The sequence below is a fragment of the Vipera ursinii genome (assembly GCF_947247035.1).
Source record: "Vipera ursinii genome assembly, chromosome: Z".
Classification (NCBI taxonomy): domain Eukaryota; kingdom Metazoa; phylum Chordata; class Lepidosauria; order Squamata; family Viperidae; genus Vipera; species Vipera ursinii.
The window spans coordinates 76,629,825-76,643,136 of NC_139517.1; the positions used below are offsets into that span (position 1 = coordinate 76,629,825).

The window sequence follows — 13,312 nt, forward strand, 5'->3', positions numbered from 1 at the left end:
GGGGAGGGGGAGAAAAAAAAGATATTTCATCACATATTAACTCTCATAAAATGGAATGTGTTATATTCATTCCTGCCACGCAAATGGATTGTTTTATATAAGGTGCTGTATAATTAAGGTTTGTATGTAGATTAGCTGATTCTAAACTAATGCCCTCCAAGTAGAACTTTCTCATAACCAAGCTGCTTGGGATGAAGGTAAATGTACGTAATTCACCCACAACTGAAGGGCTCCATTGCTTTGAAAGTCTTGGAAGTCTTCCACGTGTAAAATGATGCTCCGTCAGCTGTGTCTAAAATTTCATGATTCAGTTTAAAAAAATAAACAATTAGAGCTAGAGATACAAACTAAGACTTTTAATTTCCCACCATCTAGAAGATCAAATAAATGCAAATCACCTCGTGCATGGTTTACTTTTATTCACCTTTACTATATTATTTGCCAAAATTGCACATCACAACTTTGCAAGCAAATCCAGTATTTGAAAAATAGTAGTAACATTCGATTTTAACATGTTAGCAGAAACTAACAAGACAGGATCATCCAGCTATATGCAAATGGTAAAAAAAGAGAAGTCTTCGGGAAACATAGCTACATGGTAGTTTAAATCTATGACAAACTTTTCTTTGTCTTTTCTAGCATTGGAAAAAGCCAACATTTTATATGCCATAAATGCTAACTACCGCATAGTATTGCCACTTTCAGGTCTTTAGAAAAAATGTAGTTTCTTTATACCATTGATAAAGATATGGAAGGATAGAAGTTGCAAGATGCAACTTTTCCATAATATTTCCATCATGATGGAAACTAAGTGCCAGATATGCTCTCTGCTAAAATGCCATGGAATCTTCCTGAATTTTCTAGCCACCAAGGGAAAAATATTTACCAACAAACAAGCTCAGTTGAAAAATGAAAGATTCAGTTGAGAAGATTGTGATATAGAAATAAGAAGTGCTTTCAGATCGGGCTGTTATTTGTGACTGTCCTGTTTCATTCATCAGTACACTTATCTCCCATTTGTATCTCTCCCACATTTTCCCATTTTCTTTTTTAACTTTCCCTCTGCTGAGTGTTATGGAAGAAAAATGCTATAGCTGCATAACATCTTAATAATACGTGTCACTCATATGGAAACCTCAGTTGATCCTGTAATTAATGGACTGCATAAAAAAAAAGCATAAGATCAGCCTGACTGAACCAAAAGAGCAAATGATGAACTGAGAAACTGAAGCTGAACAAAAGGCAGATGGAAAATAAAGAACTATAATCAAAAAGGAATAAAGTGAAACTAGAAAGAACAGGTTAAGTTATGCCACAGTGCAGGAACCAAGTGGGCAAAGAGGGATAAGTCAAGCAAGTGGGGATAAGAGAAAGGAGTGGGACTTAAAAGCAGGAACTTGGAAAATGATAGGTTTTGGAGTTATATAACAAAAACTACTCATGATAAAGAGTAATTGAATTTAGGGGGAGGAGGAGGAGGAGGAAAGCATATGAACAGGAATTATTGTTCAGGAAGCCAAGGGATAATGATCTAAGATGATTCTTTTGTCTTTAAAGAACTCTGTGAAAATAAACATTTCTCCTGGTTTCCATCACCACAAGAAGAAAACAGTGGGATATACATTAATCCAAACCTCCCCAGCACGGCTTTGCCAACAGGATTCTAATCTCACCTCAGATGTTTCAAAGGATTGTATTTCTCTTGGCAATTCTACCGCATGCCTGTTGAAGTAGTCCATAGTGATTGCATTGTTCCAATAACTCAGGTTGTTTTCTGGATTTGATGTCTTCTTTTTTCGTCGCATGCAGCACACAGTTAATAGCACAGCTGTCAATACAAACATGTTGGGGTTATGTTGTGAATCAAGTGGACTGATTGTTGGTAGGAAACGTCTAGAGCCTTCTACTCTGTCATTACTGGGCTCTTTCCAACCTCATCTCTAACATACTGCAGCAACTTGATGATGAGATGCATCACCTTTGGAGGCTTCCATTTTAGCTTATATTAACTGATTTAGAGATGGTTTTATTATGAAACTAGGCAATCCATGACCCATTGAGTCATCCTTTCAGAGTTATTTCCTTACATAAAAAGAGAATATATAAAATAAATTATTTATATTACAATAGCATTTATATTATATCTCTACGAAGCTGAAAATCATGAGGAAAACTGCACCCCAGCATGTCTCTAAGGACCCCCTCCCTCCAGGTAGATTGCTGCTATTCCCCCTTCCCCAATAGCCAGTTCAGTCTCACCAGAAAATATATTTCCTTGTCTTTCACTCACTGCTCACTGCTGTTAAGATATTTCAAATTTTGCCCTCAATTCCAAATCAGCCAATTGCCAGCCAGTTGGGCACAGGAGCCAGAACGAGGTGGGAAAGGAAGCAGTTATCCAACTCTATTTGTGCCTTTGAGTCAGCACTGACTCCTAGCAACTCGTCTTTCAGTTTTTAGATTTCAAAACTGATTTGGTATGTTCCTAGGAGAGAATAACTAGCCCAAGGTCACTCAGTTAGCTTTGTTCCTAAGACAGGACTAGAAATCATAGTCTCCAATTTCCAGCCTGGTGCCTTAACCACTACACCAAATAGGTTCTCATGTTTTAAAATGAAAATCAACCACTTGATGTTACAAGTATGAATAAACAGATTAGTAGAGAATTGTATTTAAGCCTTTTTCCTTCATTCCAGTTTTCAGATCAACTCTCCTCCTCCAAGTGAATTTTGAGTAAAAAAAAATGAGCAAAGAAAAATATTCTGTCTCTCCTTTTCAGCAGTTCTCCTTGGCTGCTTTTCCCCAGAAATACGTTTTTTTTTCTTGAGGGAGGCTACTGTAATATTTAGGTAAAGGTAAAGGTTCCCCCGCACATGCGTGCTAGTCATTTCCAACTCTAGGGGCCAGTGCTCATCTCCGTTTCAAAGCCGAAGAGCCAGCGCTTGTCCGAGGACGTCTCCGTGGTCATGTGGCCGGCATGACTAGACGCCAAAGGCACATGGAATGCTGTTACCTTCCCACTGTAGTGGTCCCTATTTTTCTACTTGCATTTTTACGTGCTTTCGAACTGCTAGGTTGGCAGAAGCTGGGACGAGTAACAGGCGCTCACTCTGTTACGCGGCAGTCGGGATTCGACCCACCAAACTGCCAACCATCTGATCGACATCTGTAATATTTAGTTCAGTCTAAATATTGGTCTTCAGGATTGTTGGTCTTCAGGTCTTCAGAAATGTCTTCAGGTCTTCTAGTCCTAAATCCCCAAGATTTATAATCCTTTAACTAATACACAAGAATAAAAACAAGTTTTAAACTGGAATGACTAATAATTTCACAGTATATTGTCTTCTCAGTTAAAAATTAGCTGTGAGACAGTCTGCTAGTATAATAACAGTTTTGATTTGGATCACTGGAAGATGTATCTTTTTATTACCACTTGAGAATGGCAGCAATTTTATCAAACCTAGACACAATAGTTTTGTTGGGCATTCTCATTTATATTGTGATAACAGCTATTTTTATTGGAAACTTCCCTCCCCACCTGCTAATTGAATAGTTATTATAGAATCGTAAAATTTTGCTCAGTCCAAGAAATCGTAGAGCTCCAAAATGGTACTGTAGTCTCCACTTGAAGATATTTATAGGAAGGGGGAGCATTTCTTCTCCAGGGCATTGATTTCATTAACTCTTACCAATTAGATGCTTCCTGTAATATTCAACTAAAACTATCCTCCTGCAACTGAAAACAAACTAGATGGCATCCTGTGAAACAAAATACCAGATTTGATAAAGCAAGGCATTCATACAGTCTATGAGGCAGTGATTAGGCTAGGAAGAAGAGGAATATGAATTAAGATAACAAACATCTTTTATAAGAAACAACTTTCTGAAAGAATTCTGAGACAATTGAAGCTCTCTTTGAGGTTTGTTAAGACACAGATTTACATTTGCTTATTGATGCATATGTAGATCACAAAAAGCCCCTGGATTAAAATACTGGATAATTCTTCATCGAAAAAGACTGTTGAAACATGGAAGGCTGCAAAAGCCAGTAAGAAGAAATCAATTTTCCTTTCCAATTTATATTGGATAATTTTTCCAAGAGTTCAAAATGGCTTACAGGTGATTCTGCTCTCATAACACGGCTGGAAAAATTGATAAATTCAAAGATAAATTGCTGGAAACAGCTAATTTCCCTAGTTCCACTATACTATCAGGAAATGGAGTATTATGAAGATTTATTCTCCTACCGAATCTTAACAGTGGCACCAAACTGAATCTTCAAACCATTTGAGAAGTTCAAGATCGTATTACATATGCTTGAACAGACATATAAATGTTTTAGCTTATCCATTATAATTAATTTTACATATGTGTTGTGAGACATTTGAGTGGGAGCAATCTTGTGATTTTAGCAGTCTCATTGTGGTGGTTGCTGGATGATTTCTACCTATTTTCTACCTATTTGTATCCTGAAGGTGGCAGCAGTTCTCTTAATATGCAACAGGATTGTCAGGTGATTGGCAGTGAACCAAAGGGTGCTAACAGCAACTCTTCCCCAAAAATAAAATTTTCAGGAAAATAAAACAAATTGTTCATCTATCAGATTAAGTGGATTATTCATATGATATTATAAGAAAAATGGCTTCTTTGTGGTCATTTTGGTAATAATGCCGCTTGGGGGGGGCGAAAGCCCTAATAAGCAGGCATATACATAGAATGAAGGCTATTGCTAAGCACATTGATTTGTGCTTTATACTGTAAGCCGCCCTGAGTCTTCGGAGAAGGGCGGGATATAAATGGGATTAAAATAAATAAATAAATCTTATAATGTAATCTTATGCAGAGTTGACTTGGGAGGCCGGTGTGTGGTGTAGTTGGTTCACATAGTGTGGTGGGATGGAGGGTTTGTTGTCACTGTGTGTTGGGGGGAGAGAGCACAGGGGAAGGCTCAGCTAATCTCAATGTACACATGTTGTACTTTGACAATAAAGGTTTATTTATTTATTTATTTATTTAAAATAAATAACTGATATGCAATACATTCATTTTATCTTTGAAGATTACAAAAAAGCAGTAAGGGAAAAAATATGCTGGGATAATGCGTTTTGTAGTATTATTCTGCCTTGACGCCATGAATGAACCTTAAGTGAAGCAGTTCATTGATGTTACTGTATTGTTAACCCTGAAGCTTAATATGTATTTACCAGGATCTGAGCTAATTTTATTGAATTGAGTTGTAGTTATTCTGTTACTGATTTTTGTTTGTATGATTTATTATTTATATAATTACATAATAATTATATTAAAATGGATTGGTACACTGAGTGCCATACCAAAAAATCTTGGACAGCACTTAGAAAACCTGCACATTTAACAAAATTTTCATCTGTCAACTGCAAAAAGCCACACTGCTTGGATTCACACATACACTACTACACTAATAAATTATGATGCCCTAGGTTCTTGGAAAGAATTTGATTTGTAGGAATGCTTCTCTTCTGTGCCCCGGAAGTAAAAGTGGTGTTTGGGGATGTGAGAAGGGTTTTTTGTTTTTTTTTTGCAATAGCACTCCACTGATGGAATGTCTTTTTTCTAATGTCAAGCTAGTATCAATATAGTTTTGGGCAATATTTTAAATGGCAGTATTTTTCACATAGGTGGATCTTATTGCATGTTACCAATTATTTTTTTGTTGATTGTCTTCCACTCAAAAACCTGCTGATATAGAGGGTGATTTTTATTTAAATAAATATGCAGTATGAAATGTTTTTCACATCTAAGCTTCAGGAATAGCTGTGCTCTGAAGGAGAAACGACGCATATCCCAGTATGTTCTGCATGTATACATTCTGCATCCACCGGATGGCACTATGATTGAGAAAAAAGATGTTTTAAATTCATACAGCATACAGCTGGCATGTAATAGGTCTCTGAATGGAGATGATAGTTGACATCTATAAACAAGTAACACATATATATTATTCTAGTAAATCTTCTATGTGCACATAGATAGAAAATATTTGAGGAACCTCTGAAATTTGATCAAAATCTATTACTGGTAATTAGGGTTTAATGACAATCATTTAAGCATGATCCACTATTATAATAAATTCATTACTGGGTTATTTCAATAATGATTAGTAGTTGCTTTATATATTATCTTGATTTGTCTTTTTTAATTAGTTTTGCTTGAGCCCCTTTCTTATAAATAAACAAGAAATTAAATTCAAATCAGACCTATTCAGAACTTAGTTGCAAGAGACATATGGATAGTTTTCTGGAAAAGGCCATTTATTTGATTTGAAAGAACTAATCAGTGAAATGAGGCATATACATTTTATACTGTTCTAATAATTCCAGTTTCAATTCTCACCCAATATACAGAGGTTTTAATTTTTTTAAAAGATCTTTTAATCAACATATAATTTATAGACTTTTAGTATGGAAATTTCAGAATGTGTTGTATGATCCTGCAGACATTCTTCAAACTTCTTCCCAAAGCAAATTGTCAGTGACAGTATCCATAACTTGGTCATTACATGGCATGTTTTCCATGAAACGGTAACTGAGTATTAATGACTATTGATATGAAAAAGTGGTAACTCCAGGAAGACAGCACAAAGTTAAACAGCCTAGCATATAATTGCATACAACCAAGATGTGATTTAAAAAAACCTCAAGTGGTAATAATATGGATATATTTTAATGCAATCACTTACACTGTATTGGTATTAAAATATGTGAGGAACTGCTTAATACAACTTACCACCATTAAAGAAACTGCCATATAATAAAAGTAAATTGATTCATCTAGCTCAGTATTAACTATACTGAACCTTAGAGGCCAGAAGTTCCCAGAGATTCAGATAATGTCTTCCAGTTCTACCTAGAAATGTTGTAGATCTTCTATATGAGGCTTGAGAACTTCTGCATATAAAAAAATTAATAAATTAGGTGGTCTACCAGTGACATCTCCTCTTCCAATTATGGGACTTTGAGAAGGTGTTCCAAATGCCAAGTTGTTCCTTTGCTTATCCCCACATTTCATAAAGTGTATACTATCACAGTACTCCAGAACACTGCAGCAAATGCATAGTGACAGTGTAGCATATTTTGCGACTTAATAAACAGAACTGTGAGTTTGTTGGGGGAGGGGGAATGGCTTGAATTAATACAATTTGGGAACCTCTGGCTTATCTGTTTTGGCTACTATTACTGATAAAGTTAAATAATCTTGCAAAAGTTGTATAAATGGTTGACATCTGCAGAACATATATCAGAATTACATTCTCTCTCTCTCTCATGCAAATTCTGGTTACTGTTCTGATGAAAGAGGTGTCATCAAAATACTGAAATCTCAGGAGACTTTTTAAGAGAGTTGCAGAATATACTAACTTCAAATTGAAATTTCAATGATGCAAGTAACTTCACTGCCAATTTCTTAATCTTTTCTGATGCAATAGCTACTGGCTATAATTAGCTTCTGTTAAGTAATATCAAAAATGAATTAGACCAATTGTGTTTCACAATTATTAAGGTTTCCCACTAAAGCTCTTTTCTCAAGAACTGTATAATGGAGACATTGGGAAAGCGGCATCAGAGGCATTATGCAGGTGAGGTCTCATTTCCACATATGTGGGAACTTTTAATGGCAAAATTATGAAAGGATAATGGATTACTAAGCTGCTGTGCTTTCTCAACTGATCAAAATTATTTGCTGAAAAAAAATTGGATGCTCTTGGATTTTATGCACCCTAAGACAAACGCTGTATTTACAAACACAAAAAATATGAGAGATCAAAACACAGGCTAATTCTGCTGTGTTCCCAGCACTGCATAGGTGTACAGATATAAGTATGTTGAAATAACTTTGGATGATTATTAATTATATGGGAGTCATATTACAAAGATCAATGAAACTTTATAATTAGGTTGTTCATTTTTTTCATTATCGATATTTAATACCTGTTATATCCCACAGGGCATAAATTTATAGAGAAACATTCAACTTACAGCATGAGGATACAGGTACACTGATGGCTAAGATGATCCATGCTATATCCACTTTGCTGAGACAAATAGTTGCTCTGTATTGGGGCTTGTCTCTTTCTGTGACATGAGAAACATTTCCTGGGACATCAGGCTTTCTGGTACCAGCAGGTACCAGTCTGTTTAAGAAATTCTCTGTTGCTGTTGAAGTGGAACTTGGCAGCCATGTTGAGGATTCCATAGACAATGTACTGCTTGGCAAGATAACATTATGTCCAGAGGGATGCAATGTGGTAGCTGGTTCCTCAGTAGAGCCTTCTGTTGTATATAAGGAGGAAAGACTGGCATCAACATCATTTTGACTAGGGTGTCCAAAGTCTACTTCTGTTGTTGTCATCCCAGGACCAGAAAAAATGGGCACCTGACTTGTACTCTGACTTGAATTTATCCATGAGTTGTTTTTCCCCAGTATATCCTGTATGTCATACCGTGTGGATTTAAAAGGCACAGTCACCATTTCAGTAACAGTTGATGGACCAATTGTTGGGGTAATGAGACTAATCTCCTGTGTAATCAGTTCTGATGACCTCCCCTTCTCTGTTTCATTAAGGCCTTCTGAGGTATGAATAGAATCACTTGAGTCTGTTGTGGTTCCCTGTAAAGTATTTTGATGGCTGGTGTGAACTGGAGGCTGGGTCTGAAATGGATATTCTGGGGGCCAATTTTCTGTGGTAGCAGAAGAATATAATTCTGTCTTTAGATAAGGTTCTGTAAATGCTGTGAAACTGCCTTGGGCACCCAGAAAGATTTTTTGTTTATTAAGTGATTTCCTGGACAACAAAGCACTCTGGTTATATAAATGATAAGATTCTGTGTTGCCAACAAAATGGCTGCTGCTTAATTTCTTCTGGCCAACAGAAGGAACAGAAGTCTCTGCTAAACTACTGGAATCAGCATCTGCAAGAGTTGTTGTGGGTAAAGATTTGGTTGTGTGATGGCCTCCAACTCCTGGAGTTGTCTCCATAGCTAAAATACTAATATTGTCCATCAGGAGGCTCTGAGATGACACAAGTTGGGGAGTCAGTACCTGAACAGCAAACACTAATTCTTCTGTTAGCACCAAGATCAATAAAACACCTAGAAAAAAATAAAAATGAGACACAATAATTAATGACATGGAAAATCTGAATGTCATCTAATTATAAGCCTGAAGTGCATGATACATAAACAAAATTATATATCTACGTAAAATGCATATACCAATTTTATTACAAAAATGATTCTGAATTTTAAAAGAAATATTATATTATAAAGAGCAGTGTTTTTTTAAAAAAAAGGTGCTGGAACTCTCATCTTGGTGGGCGCAAGACGTGGGGGGGTGGCGCTGCTGCAGTCATGGGTGCGAGGGATGTTGGTGGCGGGCTGCCTCCCTGGGGCCGGAGCTGGCGTGGCTGGTGCTGTGGGAGCAACGGGGCCCACTCTATATGGCGGGGCTGCACAGGGTGGGCGGCGGAGGCGGGGCAGGCCAGGCGATGCAAGTCGGCCACTTAGGCACACAGGGCGAGGCGATGGTGGCACAGTTCCAGCACCAGCTAGGCCACCAGCCTGGCTGACACAGGTGAGCACAAGGAAGGAGTGCACATGGACTCTGCAGAACCCACCTCCCACTCCTTATCCTCTCTTACTTACCTAGTTGAGATGGTATAGTTGGGCAGCAGGGAGGGATGCAAAGTTCCTGCCAACTCGCCTTCACTGCAGACAACTTGCCAGTGCAACGTTTACCGGCCAGGTCTTTTGGCACACTCAGCAGCAATTCTTACTGGCTTTCGAAAGCCAATAGGCTTTTGAAAGCCAATAGAGGGAGTAGCATAGCTTGTGCAAAAGCTTTTGTGTGTGTGTGTGTGCGCAAAAAAGGGTGCCGGAACGCCATTCTGAGCATTCTATGAGAAAAAAGCCCTGCTTTTATGTTTTAATCTTATGATTTTAAAAATATTGTAAGTTGCCCCAAACCTCACCATGTGGATTGCATACAAATATTATATAATTGGTAAATAAAGGTAGAACATATGTTAAATATACATCAAATGATAATATGCTTCCTACAAAGTCAATTCTTGCTCAGTGACAGACCAAGGAGTTAACTCAGAAAGACAGGAAAATCTAGAAGAGGTCTGTGAAACTTGTAGAAGGGAAAGGCCCACACTGATAAATTAAAAATCTTTATGGTCTGCAAAGGAATGCTGGTGGGCTAATCAATGATTTGTAGAGGAGCATCTACAGTGTTGGAGTTTGTGGTCATGGTAAACCATGGAGGCACTAGGCAACATGACTTTCAGGGCAGTGGTGGTGATTTTATTACTTTTTTTTTTTTAAAAAAAGTCTGTGCTCTGTCCAAGGGTGCTTGGTAGGCTGCATGTACAGGCCTGGTCTAGAATTTATTTTGGAGCATTCAACTATCTAGATAATTCTGTGTGTGACCAGCCATACGCTAAATAAATAACTATCTAGAGCAGGCATGTCAAACTCATTTTGTTTTAGGCAACTTCTTATAAAAGAATTGCCATTAATTTGTTTTAATAAAATAATTAAATCAATTTTTCACTTGATTTCAAATTAAATGAATTATATTGGTTGACAATGAGATTTTTTTAGTACACTTGCCAAATGCAATAAACTGGTTTTAGGTATATGTGTGCACTAATTATTTCAACACCAATACATTTTAGCAACATATTCTATTTGTAAATGAATGCAAATGCAAATTATACAATTTTTTGTGCAAAAATAAAACAAAATAACAGATTTAAGAGCTGTTATCATTGGTTATCCTTAGATAAAAAATAATTCCATCATCCAAAACTTTGTTATACTGTATTTAACAAACAGATGCTTTGGGATTAAAAAAAATGACTACATTTGATTGTGTATCACCATGGCATTAAAACAAAATTCGAACAGTGCATGAAAAATAAAGGTTCCCTAAACGTCTGCTAGCTATATCTATACATTTTCGTTGATAGCACTCTATTGCCTTCTTTTTAGCCTTTTTTTCCCAACTTCTCAGCTTAAAAAAGCCAAGGCACCGGAAGCTGAAAGTTACAGAGACTGTTTAAGCAGGTTGCTAAGCAACCTGTTCACACTCGGCCCTTCTTACCCTCCCACTTTTAAATTAGCCTGTACGGATCATATTTCCTTCGATTTGAGCCATCTGAAGGCCTGTCGCTGCAATGCATTCTGGTGCTCTGCAACCTGGCTGCCTGAGAAGAATTTGGCTCTCCAGAACAGTTTCCTTCAGCTTTGTATCAAAATTTGTATCAAACATTGGAATTCTTAAGGCCATGTTTGGTATTTCCCAGCAATCTGTTACTGGAAGGAAAAAGCAATCCCTGCTGCATTACTGATCCCAGAGAAGCATTTGCATGTATGCAGGTATCCTTAGGGTGCCATAGTTATGGATGAGAAATATTGGTTGCAAAGTTGGCATTTCTGGATGTAATACAGATATTTTGGACTTATTTTTGTTTCTTTACATGTTTGATATTTTTTAAAAGGCATATGCTAACGACTACGCTTATGCACATATGTAACATCTTTTGCTAGGATACATGACCACTGCTTTTCCAGAATGTGAAAAGTGAAAGATTGTGACTAAACAAAATTTTAATGTACATATAATACCACCAGACATTATTTTAGCCTTTTTAATAAATGTTGTTATTGATGTTAAGCTCACCGTGGAAAACATCATATATTATTATGTATATACTAGGTTAATTATTTAAAGACTGAAGTGCAACATAACTAGATTCTAAATAATCTATTTTTCAAAACACACAACAGTCCAAACAGTAAAAGTAAAGTCCAAATTAAGACTATTTCATTCTTAAGAATTGTTTAATTTAAAGTGGTTTAGTTGTAATAGATGGTTAGATTCAAAATAATTTTCAAGAGTATGTACAAAAGATACTATTTTTTTCTAGCATCAGCTAAATTAGACATATTACATTGAGAAAAATATTTCTTTCCTGTTACCGTTATTGATTTCATTGCAGAAATGTTAACATAGGAAATAGATTATTTTGTTATCTAATTTTACCTTCCCAAAGTCAGAAGCAGATGGAAAATGTGAGGTTCTTTCCTGTTGGCTTTTTTGAATTAGCTGTTTTAGATTCTAAAAGTTTAGTTCCTAAAGAAGTAACCCTGTAAATAATTTTAACGTCCTCCTCTAGTGCAGGCTCTTTTATGACTCAAGGACTTCAACTTCCAGAATTCCTGAGCCAGCATGGCTCAGCTTGGAAACCTCTCCCTTTCCCCTCAGCATGGCTGGCTCAGCATTTTTGGGAGTTCACAAGTCATAAAAAAGAGCCAAGATTGCCTAGCCCTGCAATAGGCTTTCAGAGGGAGATTTTATTTATTTTTTTGCAAAAACAAAAGGTGCCGGAACGCAGTTCTGAGTGTTCTAAGAGAAAAAAAAGCCCTGATAAAGAGAAATAAAATACCATGGTATCATCATGCCATAATAGGCCTAGAAATCATGCTTTTGTCAAGATCATCTTTCTCAGCTGGAGTTCTGTGGAATCCTAGCTTTTCTAAGAGGTTGCTAGCAATTCCATGAGAGATTATAATTGGATTTTTTAAAAAAAAAACAAACAAAAATTTGCACAGTGCACAGTGCCAGTGCTTGCTATTGTGGGAATTTTTATGAGCCATAACTCAGCAGCTAGAGAGCTACTTTGTTGTTGTTATGTAATGTGTGGGTTAAAAGCAAATTGCATTGTGAAGTTTTCCTATTTTTTGCCATTTTTAGTAGAGTTCCCTAAGACCTGAAAATTATTTCAAGGTTTCCTCCAGAAAAAAGGACTAAAACTCACAATTCCCCCACCCCCATTTGTAGCCTACTGCAGGGGTCAGCAACCTGAAACAGTGAAAGAGCCACTTGGAACCGGTTCCCTCACAAAAGGAAAAACTGGGAGCCGCAAAAAATGTGTGCGCATGCGCGTACATGTGCGCATGCGCACAACAGGGTTTGACTGAAGAGTGGAGCCAAGGCGAGATATGCACCTACCCTGCATATTTAAAATGATTGGTTGAATATTTTTAGTCCCACTTTTTTTTTTGGACTGCACATGGCAGAGGACTAGGAGCCGCAGGAGACGGCTAAAAGAGCCGCATGCGGCTCCTGAGCTGCGGGTTGCAGACCTGTGGCCTAGTGCCTTAACCACTACATCAAACAGGCTCTCTCGCTCTCTCTCAAAAAAGCGAAGTATTTTAAAAATATTTTTTAAAATAATGCATATATTGAAAGAGCGTGAAATGTCCATTGG

At 37.0% G+C, this 13,312-nt stretch overlaps 1 protein-coding gene across 1 annotated transcript in view; it reads right to left on the reverse strand.

The window, feature by feature from the left end:
- TMEM108 (transmembrane protein 108) overlaps positions 1 to 13,312 on the reverse strand; it is a gene marked incomplete at its 5' end in the record, with an annotated part of 80,272 nt that overhangs the window by 170 nt on the left and 66,790 nt on the right. Inside the window, one exon of the mRNA XM_083379379.1 lies at positions 1,674 to 1,828. Within this exon, the coding sequence (XP_083235505.1) occupies positions 1,674 to 1,828 (155 nt within the window). The remainder of the gene's footprint in view (positions 1 to 1,673; positions 1,829 to 13,312) is intronic.